Below are 19,548 nucleotides of genomic sequence, written 5' to 3'. Positions count from 1 at the left end.
AGCAAGCGGTGTACTCCACTCCCACGAACTTCTCCGTGCCTGTACTCAAATCGAAAGAAGAAAACCACTCTTGGGGCTGGAGAGATGGCTCAGCAGTTAAGAGCACTTGCTGCTCTAGCAGAGGAGCTGGGCTTGGACCCCAGCACCCACACAAGGCAGCTCCCGCTCCGGGAGATCTGACACCATTAGGCTTCAGTGGACCCCTACATTTGTGTGTAACTGAGCTCACACAGGAACACACAGACACATAAAAATAGGTTTAAAAAAATTAAAGACAACCATGTTACTGAGGTGTGGTGATTCACACCAGTGATCCCAGCACTTAGGAGGCTAAATCAGGAGGGTTGTGAGTTCAAGGCCAACCTAGGCTAAGTAGCAAGAGCCTGTCTCAAAAAAAGGAGGAGGAAGGAGCAGAGGAAAGATTAATTCAGAAGCAGAGGCAGAAGGATCAGGAGTTCATGGTCATCCTCGGCCATGACATTTCTAACCAGCCTAGGCTATATCAAGTGACTCCATCTTAAAAAAAAAAAATGTGGAGGGGAAGGGAAGTTCAAGCTGGGAGGTAGCCCAGTTGGTAACATGCTTGTCTTTAAGCACGAGGTTCTGACTTTGATCCCCAGAACCCACATTTAAAAAGACAAACATTGTTGTCGCACAGGATTGCAATTCCAGTGCTAGGGAGCTGGAAGAGGCAAATCCTGGGGCTGGCTAACCAGCCAGCCTGGCCCAATCAACAAATACCAGGTCCCACTGAGCTCAAGCCTCAAAAACAGGGTGGGTAGCACCTGAGAAATGATAATTTTAACTCTTTTTTTTTTCTTTTTTGGTTTTTCGAGAGGGTTCCTCTGTGAAACAGCCCTAGCTGTCCTGCAGACTCACAGAGATCTGTCTGCTTCTGCTTCCTGAGTACTGGGATAAAAGGCATGCGCCACCACTACCCAATGAATGACAATTGATTTACAGACTTGCCTGCATGCACTTACACATATAAGCATGCACCCTCACACGTGAACTCAGGAGACATCAAGAGAGAGAGAGAGAGAGATCCCACAGCCTTCCTCCTCGGAAACTGGAGTAGAGGCCAGGGCTGCAGTCCATGAACTCATTAACCCATCAGCCCAACTCCCATGGCCATCTGACCCCTCCCAGGCAAAGAGACCAAAGAGCAAAAGAAAAAAGCCAGGTGAGGCAGCACTGAGGGTGAGGACAGCAGCTCCCAAGTACCTCGTGAGCATAGAGGAACTGGCAGTCTGTCCCAGTCCACTGCTGACTGACCAGCAGCTCCTTACAACAACACATTTACTCCCCAGCAAATTGCTTGTTTATATAAGTGATAACTGTCTGCTTAGGGCCCTTCAAAGACTGGGGAGAGCCCCACCAGACAATAAACAGAGCTAGCGTTTACCATCTAGGTGCTGTTGGGAGGATTAGGCCCCTCCTACGCACCATGAGGTGTGTATTTATTATTTGCTTAGTCATCTGTGGTTATCTTCTATAGTTCAAGATGAAATCTATGCAGGAAAAGGAGTTTGAGCAAGACACAGCCCACACCTATTATTCCAGCACACAGCAGGCTGAGGCAGAAGAAAGTAGGAGAATTCAAGGTCATCCTCCTCAGGCCAGTGTGAGCTACCTGAGACCCTGTCTCAAAACAGAATTCTCAAAGGCTAGGCATGGTGACACATGCTTTAATCCCTGAGTATATGCACTCCCATACCAAAAAAAAAAAAAAAAAAAAAAAAAAAAGTTTGGAGAAGAGCCAACTTCGGTGGCTCTCTCTCACTTTAGGGAAGACACTCACCCCCAAGCAAGTTCCTCCCTCTATTTCCCCTGAGTCCCAAATACAGCTGCTGTTCCTGCTCACAGTGTTGCTTGGAAAACCACCTTCCACGCTTGCCCTTCCCATGCCTGTCTGTCAAGGCGAACCCCCATCTCAGCTCAAATCCCACCTGCTCCCTGACACCACCTGTGAGCCCATGGCCTGCAGCTGCTTTTCTCCCTCAGAAGGCCGAGTGTAGGATCTGCTACACATAGGTGCTCCCAAGCCTCACAGGGAAAGCCTCTTACAGCGGCCCATCAGTGACTCAGGCCTACTCACTGTCCTTGTGACCGCTACCTTGCCTGTCTCCACGCTCACTGCTCCTCCTCCTCCTGGAGACAGGGGCTGGTTTTGGTTTTAAGATTTTACTTTTTGCAGGGCGGTGGTAGAGCACACCTTTAATCCCAGCACTCGGGAGGCAGAGGCAGGCGGATCTCTGTGAGTTCAAGGCCAGCCTGGTCTACAAGAGCTAGTCCAGGACAGGCTCCAAAGCCACAGAGAAACCCTGTCTTGAAAAACCAAAAAAAAAAAAAAAATTATATATGTGTGTATGTGCTACCAGTGCATTGCCCACAAAGGATCCCCTGGAATTAAAAGTTACAGGTTGTTGTGAGCTGCCCAACTTAAGCGCTAGGAACTGAGTTCAGCCCTTCTAGGAGAGCAGCAAGCTTTCTTAACCACTGAGCCATCTCTCCAGCACATGAGACTGGCTCTTTCTAGGTAGTTTAGGCAGGTTTCAAGCTCCTGGCTCAAATGATCCTTTTGCCTCAGCTTCCTCGGGAGGTAGGATGATAGAGCCAACCAGCACACCAGGCCAGCCCCGGTGGATTTGCCTTTTGTCTTTTTCTTTGGTTTTCAGAGGCAGAGTCTCCGTGGTAGGGCCGGGTTGATGGTAGACTCACAGTGCTCCTGGCACAGCCCCCCCAAGTGCTGAGATTGTCGGCTGGACCTTACACCCTGCTCTTCTCTTTCCCCTAACCCACCTCCTTGCTGCTGCTGTCTTGTTTCTGTATTTGAATTTAGACACCACCCCTCCTCCTTTTTAAAAACCAAGTCCTGGATCAAACCTAGTGGGTCACACCTAAAATCCTAGCACTGCAGAAGCTGAGGTAGGATAAAGAATGTGAATTTGAGACCAGCTGCGGGTACATGGTGATCTCAGTCACGCATCGTCTTTCCTGCCTTCATGGAAGTCTTTTTTAGGTTGTTTTGTTTGTGACAGAATCTCTTTCTGCCTGGAACTTAAAATCCTCTGGCCTCAGTCTACCAAGTGGTGGGATTCCAGGTATGCACCACCCCCACACAGACTCCTGGTGTTCAACCTTTCTCCAAGAACTCTGGCAGAGAAGTAATGGAACCGCCTTGAAATGCTACTTCGAACTCTGTGCTTTTGAAACTGTCCACCGGCCAGGCCTGGCAGGCAGGCACCCTATCTCATTGCTCAGTTCTTTCCATTTAGGTTCCGTCTGGGGTTTGGGGGTTGTTTTTGCTCTGTGCGTCCTGACACTCCTCTGACAGTGGCTTTGTTCTGATCTAGAAGCCACCGGAAGGCAGGACACAAGGCTTCTCTAGCTGTCCCTGAGCTTCAGAGCACAGCCGACCCGGCCAAGACTGGCAAGCATGTTGGCCTGGCAAGGCACATCCTGGGGGTTTCCCACTTCTGTGTGCACAACCCAGTGCTTCTGTGCACACTAAGCACTTCCTTCCTCTTCTGGCCAAACCCTGCACTGTGTTTATGAACAGCCTCACGCTGGGTCCAGAGAGTAATCAGTGTGCTCTGGCGTCTGGGAGTCAGGAAACAGCACTCCGCAGTTTGTTCACTGGACGGGTGAGCTTCACCACCAAACTGTAAAACAAACGGGAGCTTTATCTTAAATAAGCTCTGGTCCAGGATTTTCTTTTTCTTTTCTTTTCTTTTTTTTTGAGACATAGTTTATTCTGTAATCTAGGCTGGCCTGGAACATGCTATATACTCCAGGCTAACCTTGAACTCTTGGCAATCCGCCTGCTTCATTCTCCTGAGTGCTAGGATCACAGATGTGAGCCACTATGACTGACTTTTCCAAGATCAATCTCTCTCAATTCCTCCCCTTTTCCCGTCCCCCCCCCCACTTCACCACCCAATTACTTCTTAGGGCCTTGGAAGTTACTGGGAGTTTATTGTCTTATGAGAAACTTTGTATCTCTTTTAACATTGCTCTCTTCTCTGCTGGGTCCTGGTCAGTTTGAATTCCTATCCTGGACTTGGGTAGCCTACACTCCAGGGCCTAAGGAGACAGAGGCAGGGAAATCACTGTAAGTTTGAGGCCAGTCAGGGCTGCACAGGGAGACTTTGTTAAAAATATAAATAAATAAATAAATAAATAAATAAATAAATAAATAAATAAATAAATGGCTGGGCACAGGCCACTAATCCCTGCACTTGGAAAGCAAAGGCAGGATCTCTGAGTTCAAGGCCAGCCTGGTCTACAAAAATGAGTTCCAGGGCAGCCGGGACTGTTATACAGAGAAACCCTGTCTTGAAAAACAAAATAATCCAAAAAACAACAACAACAAAAACAAAACCCCAAAACCTTTGGTCTCCATATGCATGTGCACACATAACCCTCACTTGAATATGAACATACAGGCAAATAAAATAATAAAACAAGTAATAATTTTAAAAAAATCCCTGCACGGGGCTGGAGTACAGCTCAATGGTAGAGTGACTGTTTACCATGAACTGGGCCTTGAGTTCTAACTCAAGAGGTGGTGTGAGAGAGAATGGCTTTCATAGGCTCCGGCATTTGAGAGAGAATGGCCTTCTTATGCACCTGCATTTGAATGTTTGGTTCCTAGTTGGTAGACTGTTTAGGAAGAATTAGGAGGTGTGGCCTTATGTAAGGAGGTGTGAGGTTTCCAAAGCCTCACACCGGGCCCAGTCACACTTTCTTTTTGCCTCCATCTTGTGGGAAAGATGTAAACTCTCAGCCACCGCTTCAGCACCATGTCTGCCTGCCGCCATGCTCCCAGCCGTGATCACCATGGACTCCCCTCGGAAACTAAGAAAGCAAGTCCCCAATTAAACGTTTTCTTTTATGAGCTGCCTTTTCACAGCAATAGAACAATAACTAAGGCTCCCAGCATTGCAAAACAATAATCAAATAAAACAATAAAACTAAACCTGATGACTTTAATCCCAGAACTCATGAGACTGGGGCAGAAGTTCAAGACCCTTAATGAGTTCCAGACCAGACTGATCTAAAGACCAAGACTCAGGCCCAGTAGTGGTGGCACACACCTTTAATCCCAGCACTTAGGAGGCAGAGGCAGGCAGATCTCTGAGTTCAAGACTAGCCTGTAATACAGAGCAAATTCCAGGACAATCAAGGTACACAGAGAAACCCTATTTCGAAAAATAACTAACTAAATAAAAATAACTGAACCCGTAGCCACTCATAGCAGACACACCCGCCATCCCAGCACTCGGGAGGCTACAGCAGGAAGATGGGTGCATGGCTCTATTCCCAGCACTTGGGAGGCAAAGGTCAGTGGGTCTCTGTGAGTTCGAGGCCAGCCTGGTCTGCAGAGTGAGTTCCAGGACAGCCAAGGCTGCATAGAGAAACCAAAAAAGAAAATGAAAATAAGTCAACTAGCTAACTAGCTAATAATCAACTCCCAGATCCAGAGATAAGCGGACAATCTTGAGCTTATGCCGTTGCCCAAGAGCCTAGTTGTCTGAAACCAGTGACACCCTTTCCTCCTCCACTTCAGAGAAGTCACATGACCCTTCTGGATGTAACAGAGCGTGCTCCTTCTGAGCTGATTGAAAGCTTCTTAGGCTTTTGTGGTCTATGTAGGAGCAACTTTGCTTTGACTCAACCTTAGCACCAGTAGGGATGACAAACAATAGGGCCAGCTGTGTGTCAATAAAACTTTATTTACAAAAACAGGCCCCAGGGCTTCAGCTTGCCAGCTGGAGGAGTCCTAGGTCTGGAAAATGATGTCACTGCCCTGAGGGTAGTTTTCCTTGACCCACTGACCTTAGCAAGGGTGAGAGGTAAAACTGTAGCAGTGAGTTACGGCAACCTAACTTAGTCTAACCTGGTGAGCCTGAAAAATCTTGGGACCAATTTGTCAACACTGGCACATTTTCCCCAGAGAGAGGAAGGACCACCCCTCCACCCCTCCACACCCAGAGCAGGTGCCCACCAAGCCTGGGCTCCCCCAGCTCAGTCCTCCTCCAGGCCCACCACCTTCCCAACACAGGTTTCAAATGGGGCTTTTTGAGCACCATCCCCATCCAGGCTTTTTTTTTGGGGGGGTGTTATTTTGATGTGAGGACTGGGGCTTTGGGGGGGTGTTATTTTGATGTGAGGACTGGGGCTTGCATCTCAAATGCTTCACCAACTGAGTCAACTTCCCAAGCCGCCACATGGGCTTTTGTTTTCAATTTTTTACAGGTTTGCCCTGTCCCCTCTCACACTCCCACCCTCCCTTCTCTCCCCTCGCCCCTTCCTGTCAGTCCCCTCGGTTCCCCTGGACAGTTTCACTTCCACCTTCATTTATCAGTGTACAAGTTTGTGTACTATATAAAAATCTAGGAACACAGATAAGAGGCAGCACGCAGTACCTGTCCTGCTGAAACTAACTTCCTTCACTTACTATGTTTGTCTCTGGTTTTCTACAAGTGATATGATATATGGAGCCTGTCCTGGAACTCGCTCCGTAGACCAGGCTGGCCTTGAACTCACAGAGATCCGCCTGCCTCTGCCTCCTGAGTGCTGGGATTAAAGGCCTGTGTCACCCCCGACCCACAACTTTGTTCTTCATGTCTGACAGAAACTCCGCTGTGCAGGAGCTTGAGAGGTGACATCTCAGTTGAGAGCTCTCATTTCTGTTTCCGGGGGTCTAGGTTCGATTCTCAGCACCCACATGGTGGCTCACAGCCACCTATATCTCCAGTTTCGTAGTATCCAATGCCCTCTTCTGACCTCCATGGTTACCTGGCATGCACATGGTGCACAGGACCACAGGGAAACATTCATACACATGGGATAATAAGTATAAAAATATTTTATTCCACTGTGTATGTCCAGCGCACCTTCCTTTACTTTCCTTTTGTTGGACAAGGTTGGCTCCATGACTCAGCTGTGCACAGTGCTGCAGTCAACATGGATGTTCAAGTGTCTATGACGTGTTGTCCTGGAGGCCTCTGGTAAATACCTAGGAGTATTTGGTCTCGGAGTCTACCACACCCAGGAGTGATAGAGCCGGGTCTCCTTGTTGTATTTGAGATGGGGGTCTTGCTATGTATCCTTGGCTAGCCTCTAAATTTATAGTGGTCCTCTTGCCTGGAGCTCTTGCGTGCTGGGATTATAGGTATATCCTATCATACTCAGCTCCCAAGTGCTTACGACCCAATTCCATTTCCTTTATTTACCCAAATCCATCCCTGCTTCTGCTCTAATGAGCCTCCTCGGACACTTTCCTTATGATCTATAATTACTAGTTTGATAAGAATTGCCTCATTGAGTCACAAAAAGGATGAAAAGCCAGCTCGTTCAGAAAGGTATCCAATTGGTTTGCGGCTGCCACTAATTTCACCCACCAGGGGAGATATGCGTTCACTCAGGGATGAACTGGATCTCACCAATAGGCAGACCAAAGCCATTGTAGTTCCTGGAAGGTATACCTACATGGTTAGGAATTGAGAACTGGAGAACTGGAAAATGACTGATGGGAATTTGGTCATCAAGACAGGTGAAGAAAGAAGAGTAGGAATTTGGGAAGGGTCTTCCTGGGGCCTGCAAAGGTGCCGGCTTTAGACCTCTTGAATTGTGCTCAGTATGAAAGTACAAAGATGCCTGTATGGCTCCTGAGGTGTGTGTGTGTGTGTGTGTGTGTGTGTGTGTGTGTGTGTGTGTGTGTGTGTGATGTACAGGCTTTGGGTCTTTGTTTCTCATATATATTTCTCTATTAAGTGAGGAGAGTGAAGAACAACAGAGCTAGTGCCAGGCTGGCTCACAGTCTGTTCTCAGTAGACAGCTGTTCTCATTGGGAAGCTGGAATGCCTAGCCCCAAGGCCTCCGCATTACTTTCCAAGGGAGATTTTGGCGAGTGAGCAGGAAGCAATAGTCCAGCTTGAGAAGGAGACTACACAGGAGGCAGTTCCTCAACCCTCCCTTAGTCTCCCTTTCTCTGAGGACTAAGACACACCTAGCAACCCGAGGTGGGGCTGTCTTATCACCTGCCCGCCAGGTACAGCACAGGGTGTTCAGACCACAGCACTACTTTGGGGGAATGCCCTTAACTAGGCTGGGAGTGGTCTGGCCTTTGTCCTTTGTAAGGCTCGTGACAGTTTGCGGAAAACATAATCTGGTATAAACCAGCAGGGACTCATCCCTGGGGGATTAGCCGTGGTTTTCAGTCTGCAACAACACAGAGGAAAGGTGTTTCCTATCTTGTCAGTACCATCTAGGGAGATTCCGGCAGGCTGACTGGACTGCAAAGGAGAATGTAATGTTTAAGGGCATGCGCACAGTGAGTCTACATACTGAGTTCCAGGACAGCCAGGGGCAGGTAGAGAGCAAAGCCTCTGTAGACACTGGGGTGCGGACTCAAATCTCACTTTTGCCCTGAAGTCAGCAAGTTTCAGGCCAAGCAGAGCTACATAGAAGACCCTGTCTTTAAAAAAAGTGGAAGTATTAGAGGAAGACAGGCAGGCAGGAAACGAGGGAGGGGAGGGAAGGAAAGGAAAGAAAGGAGGGTGGGGATGAAATGAGCTTCCTGACACACCCAACCTTGTTCATTGTTACTGTAACTACCTGACCTTGTCTTGGAGGGTTCTGTGTGTTCCCCAAGCTTTAGGCTTCTTAGGAATTCCACACCCTCCTCCCTCCCTCCCTCTCTCTCTCTCTCTCTCTCTCTCTCTCTCTCTCTCTCTCTCTCTCTCTCTCTCTCTCTCTCTCTCTCTCTCTCTCTTCTCAAGACAGGGTTTCTCTGTAGCTTTTGGATCCTGTCCTGGAACTAGTTCTTGTAGAACAGGCTGGCCTCAAACTCACAGAGATCCGCCTGCCTCTGCCTCCCAAGTGCTGGGATTAAAGGTGTGTGCCACCACCGCCTGGCTTGAATTCAGCACCCTTAAATTCTCTCTCTCTGTTTTGTTCGAGCTGTTTGGGTCCAGGGCATAAGAGGTAGAAAGGAGGAAGAGCCTGGAAGCTGATGTGGGCTTCTGATCCCAACCCTGGGATCAGATGTTCAAGGTCAGTTTTGGCTGCCTAGTCTGCCTAGTGAGTTCGAAGCCAGCCTGGGCTACGTGGAGACTCGATCTCAAAGAACAAAGTAAAAACAAAAACGGACAAAGATGTGGAAAGGAAGAAAAAAGGAATAGCCAGGAAATCAATCGAGGGTGCTGTAAAGGCGAGGGTGAGACTGCCAGCTCTCTGCCCTTCTCTATCATTACTGAAACCAGCGGGTACCCTTCTGTCCCTCAGGACCTCCCTGGCAGATACCTCAGAGCCTCTGCAACCACTTGAGCCCCACTGAAGTGATCATTGGTCATACAGGAGGTAGCGGGGTGCGGCATCACGTGTCACTATGTGATGCTGGGCAGAATCCTTTCCTCCCGTGTCCCTCAGCTGCCTGACCCGGAAAATGGGATCCCTGGTGGTCCCCACATGAAAAGGAGAGGTGCCTAGCTCCCCGGAAGTGCTGAGCATGGGGCTGCCTAGAGTTAGGATCCAGCAACTGTGAGCCTGTTTTGGGGCTGGCTCACAACAATTTTGTTACACATGCACCACACAGGGAAAGACAGACTCAGACTGTTGCTGCATCATCGCCAGCTCTGTAGCCCTGCCGTTGATGCCACCAGGATTTTTTTCTGAGGCTATCACTGTGTTTCCTTTGTTATTAATGGGCATGTTTTTATGGTAGTGTTTCACTGGCCTTGCATTGTCCTCTCAGATTAAGATAATAACACCTTCAGTTAATAATACCTTCCTCTTGATTTGCTTTCATCTCAAGAGCTCAAAGTCCTCCGCAAACATGACCTCATTCATTCTTTCCTGGTCCAGGGAGCCAGGCACTCCTTCTGCTCCCAGCCATTCATCTTCAACCAGATTCTCAGAAGCCTAAGTATGGATTAAGCCCTTGCACCTGGCAGGAGCGCGGATCACAGGCTCAGCTCTGCAGCTCTCCTGCCTTCTCCTAGAATGACCTTAGACCACAGATCTCCTGAGCCCCAGCCCCTCTGGCTTAGAAGCTCGCCTGCTACGCCCATCCCAGGTGTCCACAGCTGTGTCCACGTGGGGAAAACGTTAAATAATCCTTAGAGAAGAGATAAGTTGCCTTGATGTCCAGGAAATAACAGGTTTGTCAGCTTTCAACTATTACCTCCCTTCAGAGTTGGATTTCATTCTCTACATAGCCCAGGCTAGCCTCCAACATGTGAGCCTCTTGCCTCAGCCTCCCAAAGGCTGGGATGACAAGCCTTCATACACCATGGTGTGCATGAGAGCTTTTTAATTGATACCTGGAGGCTATAGGCACGTTCTCTTAAAATGGCTGGACCCAAGCTAGACCTTGCTACTCACCACCCTGGCACGTTTGACACCTGGATGCACTTGTGGAACAGTGCTTCCTTGTTCTGGACAGCTCTTGGCCCGAGAGCCTGGCGGTGCAGACTGCTGGCTGGTCCCTTGTTTTCACCTTGCAATTACCTGGGAGAGAAGAGCTGTAAGTTGTTCAGGCGCCGCCCACTCTGTGCATCCACATTTCTGTATCCAACCAAACTGTGATTAAAACAACAACAACATTCAGACAGAAAACAGTGTCCGGACTTTCCTAAAACATGCACACACTTTTCTTCTTATTTTTTGAGCAACACAGTACAACTATTTTAATGGTGTTTATATCCTGTTAATCATTATGGGGTGTTTTAGAAATTATTTAAAATATATGGAGTCTGTGTAGGGGTTATGTACAAATGCTATGCTATGCTACGCTGTGCTATGTAGGGGTTATGTACAAATGCTATGCTATGTTACGCTGTGCTATGTAGGGGTTATGTACAAATGCTATGCTATGCTGTGCTATGTAGGGGTTATGTACAAATGCTATGCTATGCTGTGCTATGTAGGGGTTATGTACAAATGCTATGCTATGCTATGCTGTGCTATGTAGGGGTTATGTACAAATGCTATGCTATGTTACGCTGTGCTATATAAAAGGGGTTGTTGAGTCTCCACAGATTTTGGTCACTGAAACAGGGATGTAGAGGCAACACTCATGACCTCAGCCCATGGGAATTTTGGGGTGTCTAAGAATAATGTTGGCACTCCTACTTCCTCAAAACAAACAAACAAACAAACAAACTGAAAGACAAATTACAGAAGATTAACTCGTTCTAGCATCCAAAGTGGTTTTGTTGTCTCAGGGCTCTGGGGAGATAGCTAGGGTTTCCTGCACGCTAGGCAAACTGTCCACCGCTGGGTTCACTCCTAGCTGTGCTTTAACTGGTATGCAAACCTTGGTTGTCACCTTATCCTTCTGTATATTCTTCTCAAAAACGGTCGAGTGTCTTTAAATGAAAAATCGAGTCCCTTTAAGTAAAATAAAAACAGGGCTGTGGAGGTGAGGTGATGCAGGGAGACCGGACTCCCACACACTTGCTTCCCACAGGTGAGTAGATAGGGGCAGGATTGCTCTCTTCTTGTCCTTCTGTTCTACACACCCCTAACGAGTTAAAATATACTCTGTAATTAGTTCTGATGGAAAACAGTGTAAGTCGTCTGGAACCAGAGGCTCCTACAGTAAATCCCGAATCCTGTCCTCTAGATCCGGGAGGGAATTGTCCCAGGCCCCCTTCCCCACGGTACAGAACCACAGATCTGTGAGGTTTTTACTCTACAATGTGTAGTGTTTACCGATAAGCCAAGTTCATCATCCCATGTATCGTAAGTCATCTTTAGGTCAGTTTAATACCCAATACAATGGAAATTTTATATGGATATATGTACCATACACTGTTGCTCAGGGAATAATGGATGACAAGGAAAAAAAAAAAAAACCTTTATTCTGAAACCATATACATTTTTTGTTTGTTTGCTTTCGTTTTTGTTTTTGGAGATGGGTTTTTCAGTAGTTTTGGAGCCTATTCTGGAACTAGCTCTTGTAGATCAGGCTGTTCTGGAACTCTCTTTGTAGAGCAGGCTGGCCTCTAACTCACAGAGACCTGGGATTAAAGGTGTGGGCAACCACTGCCCTGCAAAAATAAAAAATAAAAAAATTAAGCACTGGGTTTTTAAACCCTGAGATTGGTTCATACAAGGCATGCCCGGTCACTGACCAGGGCCTTTCTTTCTTTGGTGTGCCTGTGTTTGGCTTTTTTTTTTTTTTTTTTTTTTTTTGGTTTGTTTTTCGAGACAGGGTTTCTCTGTAGCTTTGGAGCCTGTCCTGGAACTAGCTCTTGTAGACCAGGCTGGTCTCGAACTCACAGAGATCCGCCTGCCTCTGCCTCCCGAGTGCTGGGATTAAAGGCGTGCGCCACCACCGCCCGGCTTTGTTTGGCTTTTTTTGAGACAGGGTCTTGGCGTAGCCCTGGCTGTCCTTGAAGTCACAACGCAGGCAAGGCTGGTCTCGAACTCAAAGAAACGCCTGCCTATGCCACCCCCATCCCCCATCCTACCCCGCCTGAGTACAGGAATTAAAAACTCGCGTTACTACGCCCGGCTCTTTCGTTGCTGGTGGTGTTTTTGTTTTTGTTTTTTTCCTTTTTTGGAATTGAACCCAGGACCTCACGCTGTGCGCTGTTTCTGAAGTTTTCTTTCTCTCTCTTTTTTTAAGTGAGACTGTTTAGAAGCTATTTAAAACTTAAATACTCTTGAGAGTCGAGTAGCTTGCAAAGGTTCTGTGTTTTCTATTTTGATCGTTCTGTTTCTCGAGATGACCACATCTTTCAGAGGAAATGAGTCAAAGCCACTCGGTCTTGCTTTTCCAGCTGAGCATGTTCGGTTTCAATGAAGTAATGAATGAACTTGGCCAGCACCACCCCCCACGCCTACAACAGCAAACACTGGGGGCATCCACCAATCACCGCGCGCTCAAGGCTTTCGAGTTGCGTTCAAACCGGCCTGCGGTAGGCCAATCAGCGCTCCAGGCCCCGCCCCTCGCCGGCGGCCCTAGCCAACCACCGACCCGGAGGAGCCAAAACACGGAGGTCGGCCAATGCCGGGGCGCCCCCGCGGCGCCGGCTCCGCCAATGGGCGCGGCCGGGCCCGAGGAGCAACAGAGCGGCCGGGCCCGCCGCAGGATTCGAATCGAACGTCCGTGTGGGAGCCGGCGGCCGGCCGGGCGGCGCGCGGACCAATCAGCGGCGGCGGCTCGCGGCCCCCGAACGTTGGGCCCGGCGGCCCCGCCCCGCGCTGTTGTTTGCGGCGTCGGCGCGGTCGCGCGAGCCGGACCACAACATTCGCCGGGCGGCGGCGGCGGCGGCGCGGAGCTGCGAGCGCGAGCCCGGGGCGGCCGCCCAGCGCCATGTCGGTGAACACGGACGAGCTGCGGCACCAGGTCATGATCAACCAGTTCGTGCTGGCCGCGGGGTGCGCGGCCGACCAGGCGCAGCAGCTGCTGCAGGCGGCGCACTGGCAGTTCGAGGTGCGCGTGGGGGCCGGGGCCGCGGCGGGGGAGGGAACGGGGGAGCGCGGGGCGCGCGTGGGCCGCGGTGGCGGTGGCGGGGAGGCCGGGGCGGCCAGGCCTCGCTCACGCCGCCGCGGCCCGTGTTTGTCCGCAGACCGCCCTGAGCACGTTCTTCCAAGAGAGCAACATTCCCAACAGCCACCACCACCCGCAGATGGTAAGTGCCCCTCGGGTCCGCGGACGGGGCCACCCGGTGCAGCAGGTCGCTGTCAGGGCGCCGGTGACAGCCATGTTGCCGGGGAGCGGCGCGCCGCGAATGTAAACAAAGAGCCAAAATGTCTTCCAGGAAAGAGCGCTCCCAGGCCGGCGTTGGCTCGCCCAACTTTGGGACCCGCCTCCAGCCTCCTGGATCGGGGCCTGAGGCCCTGCGTCGGGCGCTGTGCCTTAGGCCTAGGGGCCCAGGTGGAGGGGAGGGAAGAGAAACGGTCCCCAGTACGGGTAGGGACTGGGGAGTCTGGTGGTAGAATATGGGGAAGGAACTCCATGATAATCAGACCTCTGGGGAGCCCAGGGGAGGGAGACCGAAGTAGGGACTTGTGGGTTCCTGCAACGCGCAGACACACACCAGTGCTGCAGGAAGCAGGGAAGGCTTAGATCCACCCTGGCTCCGGAAACCCAGCTCTGCCCCCGAAGGTAGGATGGCACTTCCAAAGCTTTGGGGGAACATGCCCTGTATGGAGGATATACAGATTTATAGAAGATTTATAGAACCGAGATAAGGTCAAGACTTTCTTTTGTGGGTTTTTTTTCCTTGTTTTGTGTTTCGAGACTGGGTTTTTCTCTGTAGCTTTGGATCCTGTTCTGGATCTAGCTCTTGTAGGCCAGGCTGGCCTCAAACTCAGATCTGCCTGCCTCTGCCTCCCGAGTGCTGGGACTGAAGGTGTGGGCCACCACCGCTGGGCTAGTGTTTTGGTTTGTTTTTTTTTGTTTTGTTTTGTTTTGTTTTGTTTTGGTCAAGACTTCTTTTTTTCTTTTTTTTTTTTTTTTTTGGTTTTTCGAGACAGGGTTTCTCTGTGGCTTTAGAGCCTGTCCTGGAACTAGCTCTTGTAGACCAGGCTGGTCTCGAACTCACAGAGATCCGCCTGCCTCTGCTTCCCGAGTGCTGGGATTAAAGGCGTGCGCCACCATCGCCGGGCTCTCAAGACTTCTTTTAATCTCAGTACGTTAAGAAGCAAACAGTCTGGGAAACAGAAGTGTCTCAAACCCGCATGTGTCGTCTTCTCCTTCCAGCTTGGCTCCAGGCTAAAGCCTTTGCCCTCCTGGTCAGTGGGTATTCTGCTTCCTTGAGGCCCAGGCCATCCCTTCTCCACTCCAATCCCTAGTTATCTATTAGCTCTGAACATGTAGGAGGGCCTGAGCCCAGGGGAGGGGTGGTAAAACATTATTCCCGAGATTTGCTGTTGGACATTTTTGGCATTTTTTTCCCTGGAGCGTCCTTGTCCCTGGCTCTCTCAAGGGACAAGCTGCATATGGCTCCTCTACCGTGTCTTGTTCTTGGCACTGTTTTCTTCCAATCAGCAAGGCCAGAAGACAAGAGTCCTCTGCCTTGATTTAAACTAGCTTTTAGCATTTGGAGCAAGGTAGGAAAATGAGAGGTGCTGAAGCCCCTGTCCTGTATCCAGCCGCACAGACTTAGCTTCCTGGACCTGAGAATATTCTGCCTCCATTCCTACTCCAAATTCCTTCCTGCCCACAAGGCCACTCAGAGAAGCACAGCCATGCTTAGGGGCTTGGAACAAGGAAGCTGGCAGGCCCCAGCTTGAACTGGAGTCCTGTTTGGTTCCTTCCCCCTCCCCCACCTCTGCATATCCGGGTGTGTGTGTGAGAGATACCCTTTGGAAGCTTCCCTTGGGGAGATGGCTGGTTTTGTAACACAGACGTTATAATCAGTGCATCCATCAGGGACACGTGCTGGGTGCTTCCCCAGCACAGTAGGGAACATCGGCCCTGATCTGGGAGTCCTGTTTTTGAGACAAAGTAATTAGAAAACTTTAATAAAAACGTGAAAATCCAGCTCTTGGGAGGTTGAGGCAGGAGGATTGCTGTGAACTCCAGGTCAGTCTGGGCTCCGTCTAGCAAGATCCTTTCTGAGATGAACACAGTCTCTACAGACCAGTCACCACCGAGTGGCCAGAACTGCTAAAGGACTGTCGTGTGTGCATGCTGCCAGCCATGGTTTGCGGAAGCATCGTAAATGATAAGGGTCCCCAGTTGTTGGGGGAGGGGCAAGGCGGGCAGTTACAGAGGGGAAGCATGAGGACCCTGGCCCAGCTAGGGACACAGATTGAGATCACAGGAGGGCTTTTAGTGTACTTAAAAGCCCCTGCTTTCACCAAAGCAGAGAGGCCCAGGGATTTGCCTGAGGTGACTTGGGCAGGTGGGCACAGGCCCCGTTAACCTTCCAAGCTGTTTTCCAGAGCAGGCTAACTGTTAAAGACTGGCCTGTGGCTGGGTGGACTGGGGAAGTCAGTCACGATGCTGTGATGCAACTGGCCGCTGCCCGCTCACAACCCCCCATTCATTGTTTCCTGCGGCAGACAAGTCATGGGGGTGGGCAGCGCAATCACGATGGGAGGAGGGAAGTGTCTGGGTGGGGCTAGACCTGGCTGTGGCCTTTGGCCTTCCTTGTGGGGGCCTTGGAGCAGACAGTGGTCCAAGTTCCCTGGGAGCTGATGTGGCACAGCGTCAATGGACAGGCTGAGGTGGGGTCCTTGCCTCACTTTCTGGCTTTGCTTTAACCGGAGTGACAAAGTTCTAGCATCCTGTCCTGTGTCTGACACCCCCACCCCCTACCCCCAGTGCCCTGTGCCTTGGGGAGGAGCCAGTGTTGCTAAAATTAGAAGCTGAAAGGACTCCCGGCCTCCTGAGGAAGGGAGACAAGGCTTTGAGGTCAGAATCGGTTCCTGTAGGTCTTGGGCTCTGATCCACCTGTTCCCAGTCCATGGGTTAGGCAGTGGCACTTGTTACCCCAAGGAGTGTGCTGCTAGCATCTGGGGCTGGCATGGCAGACTGCATGTTTGTGCGGGAGCCCAGACCTGAGTGGCACTTAACACTGAATGCAGAGTGCTGTTGGGCAGAGGCTTCAGCACTTGCACGCCTGGGACCCTGCAGTCTTACTCCACAGTTGCTCCTACTGTGGGTGCGTGCTGTCATGACTTAACCCTTGGGTCTCAGTTTCCTCATTTGCAATACGGAAAGAAGAATTGAGCTAACAAGATCTACTTGTAGGAAATCTGAGTGGAGGGGGCCAGAGTCCAAGACGTGTTGGCTGAATGTGCGGAATGAATGGAAACCCCAAGAAAGTGCAGGTTTCCTGGCTGGTACTGGAAAAGACCCTGCATCTGGCCTGCTCCATGGTGCCTAACACCCTGGGGCCATCTGAGGGTGGATTGTGGAGGAAGCCAGCTGGCTCCCCTAGTCAGGAAAGGAGCTGGGCTGTGATGTCCTGGGCTGCTCCTTGTCCTTTCATGTTGACACCTTAGCTTTGAGTTGGAATTAACCATTGCATCCATGCCCCTTGGTGTTTCCAAACACTGGGTAACACCCTTGGATTTTGCTCTTGACTGAGGAAATGGTCTGTTGAAGTGGTCTGTGTATCAGAGGCACCAAGACCCTGCAGGTAGCCCTCACCCACACTTTTTCTCTCCACAGATGTGTACTCCCAGCAACACCCCTGCCACACCACCTAACTTCCCTGATGCACTAGCCATGTTCTCCAAGCTTCGAGCCTCCGAGAGCCTGCAGAACAGCAACAGCCCCATGACAGCGGTGGCCTGCTCGCCCCCTGCAAACTTCAGCCCCTTCTGGGCCGCATCCCCACCCAACCATCAGACGCCCTGGATCCCACCCTCTTCCCCCAACTCCTTCCATCATCTGCACTGCCCACAGCCCACGTGGCCCCCTGGAGCAGCACAGGGGCCCACCCAGCAGAAAGCCATGGCAGCCATGGACGGCCAGAGATGAGACTGGATGGCACTGGGCTGGAGCAGGGGCAGTCCAGGGTTGTGGGGACACAGAGCAGGGCTGGGGAGGGGGGGATATGAGGGCGGGGTTTCTTGAAGATGGCACTGGAAGATTTTATAAGAGAATTTTTGTGGGTGGGGGTACAGTAAACGTCCTGAGCCACTTGGGTTCTTCAGGAGTTTCTCTTTGGGAAAGTTTTTTCCTCTTTTTAATATATAACTATAATATATATGAATATAAATGTATTTGAGAGGGGCCTGCACGTGAGGGAATCTCTCCTTGTTGACACCTTCCTCTGCCTAATTTGGGGTAACAAGGGTGCTCACAGTCAGATGAAGTGAGTTTGCAGCTGGATGGATATGCTACTTTTAAAGCCACATCGGCCATTAGGAAGCCCCCCCGCCCCCCAAGGGAGGTCCCAAAAGGGTCCTGTTGGAATCAGACTTTCCTACCCCATCAGTGGTAGATGGAGTTTTCATCTCTGCTGGTGGTGGCCTCAGTGGCCCTGAAACTCATCACCCTGTCCCCAGCTGAGTGTGCTGAGGTCCTAGGACTGAAGAATTGGCTGACCTCTGAGTGGATACTTGGCTGTGCCATCCCTTACTGTCCTGGCTGCCCCATAGGTCTCCAGCCTCTGGCTAGCCGCAGAGGACAACTCAGGAGAGCCCGCCTTTGGATTGAGTTCCTAGATTAAAAAAAATCATATCTCACCAGGGTGCAATTTTAATTTAAAAACTTAAAGACTTTTCTAACTTCCCTGGTTTGTGGTGCTTTTATTTGCTTTGGTGGGAAAGGTCATTTGGGGCTCTGGCTGGGGCAGCAGTGGTATTGTTGCCCGGCTGTTGTATTTCCTTGGCAAGGATACATGATCCCAGTTGAGTTGTTGGAGAGTAGAGGCAGGGGGCAAATCCTTCCCTAGTCAATGTACTCTCTCCCTCAGCTTGGAAGCCAGTGCTACCATGGGCTGTGTGGTTTCTCAGTGGCTCTTGCCTTCAGGCCTCTACTTCTGTTAACCGCTCTACTAGGCAGATTTTTTGGGGCCTGTTGAACAAACACAGCCATGACCCAAATGTGTCAACCAAGGCTGTCCCAGTGCCACAAAGACTGGATTCCTGAAGGCTGGGGTGGTGGCTCCATACTTCTCAGCTTCCAGCAGGATGTTAGGTAAGGCATTGCCTGGCTGTAGGAGTGGGGGACTTGGCATGCGTGTGGCAGAGGTTACTCCTGCAGCCCTTCCTCACACTGTTCCCATGGGTCTAAACCCTTCCTGCCACTCCTGAGCCATCAAGGAGTAGGATACAGAACTGAGTGGGGAGGGAGGGTAATGCCCCAAGTGAAGTGAAACCTAAGGGCCCAGCCAGAGCCACCCCACACCCCCTGGTGGGGTAGAGCAATGGGCCAGCTACCCTCTATTGATTGTGACACGTGGTCGGACTTACAAGCTTGGGTTTGGCCTTTCGGTTTTGTTTCCTGGTTGTAACCCCCTGGGCCTCCTCCCAGAGCTGCCCCTGCCCACCTGTGCTTTCCCTGGGCCGGAAGGGGAAATCCCTTACTGACAGGCAGGGGCTGCTGGGACATGGGCCAGGGTCCATTCAGATTCAGGGCCAACTTGAAGAAAGGGTGGGGCAAGCCATACCCAGGTATGGAATGGTGGGGGCTGACCCTTCTAGTTTAGGGAATGTGGCTCCTGTCCCTTCGTGGCTGTAGACAAGTCATGGGCATGCTTGGGCCGTGTCCCTGTGAGGCTTGTGAATTTGGCTTCTAGACCAGGGAAACTGAGCTGACCTTCTGACATTTCACCGCCAGAGAGGGACCAATGTGAGAGAAACAGGAGCTGAGGGAGTGGGGCTGGCCCTAGCTCTGCCCCTTGCTTCAGGGGTGCCCACGGGATTCGTCGGCCAAGCCGCTCTTTCCACCCAGTCACAAACAGGATCCCGTAAAGATGCAGTGGAGGGAGGGGAACACTCCTGGGGCAGCCTCTGTCTCATATGACACCCCTGGCCAAGCCCGTAGGTACCAGCAGTGAGAAACCCATTTCTTGGCCGTTTCCTACCACACTTTTTCCTGTGTGACTTTCGTCACCCCCTCTT

The 19,548-nt window shown here is 50.8% G+C and overlaps 1 protein-coding gene across 1 annotated transcript; it reads left to right on the top strand.

Moving 5' to 3' along the window:
• The first annotated feature begins 13,243 nt into the window (after nucleotides 1-13,243).
• On the top strand, nucleotides 13,244-18,214 carry Ubald2 (UBA like domain containing 2). The gene is made up of 3 exons (XM_038327186.2): nucleotides 13,244-13,453; nucleotides 13,590-13,652; nucleotides 17,147-18,214. Exons 1-3 carry the CDS (start codon nucleotides 13,334-13,336, stop codon nucleotides 17,456-17,458), a joined length of 495 nt encoding a protein of 164 aa, XP_038183114.1. The 5' UTR covers nucleotides 13,244-13,333; the 3' UTR covers nucleotides 17,459-18,214.
• Nucleotides 18,215-19,548: the final 1,334 nt, after the last annotated feature.

Source organism: Arvicola amphibius, chromosome 4, assembly GCF_903992535.2.
Source record: "Arvicola amphibius chromosome 4, mArvAmp1.2, whole genome shotgun sequence".
In the NCBI taxonomy this organism is placed as follows: domain Eukaryota; kingdom Metazoa; phylum Chordata; class Mammalia; order Rodentia; family Cricetidae; genus Arvicola; species Arvicola amphibius.
The sequence above is the reverse complement of the archived record's forward strand: the minus strand, read 5'-3'. Positions and strand labels throughout refer to the sequence as shown.

Excerpts from the sequence above, each read along its gene's own strand:
- Ubald2 (XM_038327186.2), top strand. The coding sequence starts at position 13,334 with ATGTCGGTGAACACGGACGAGCTGCGGCACCAGGTCATGATCAACCAG. Across the intron at positions 13,454-13,589 it reads CGGCGCACTGGCAGTTCGAG|ACCGCCCTGAGCACGTTCTT; the intron begins GTGCGCGTGGGG and ends GTTTGTCCGCAG. Across the intron at positions 13,653-17,146 it reads GCCACCACCACCCGCAGATG|ATGTGTACTCCCAGCAACAC; the intron begins GTAAGTGCCCCT and ends TTCTCTCCACAG.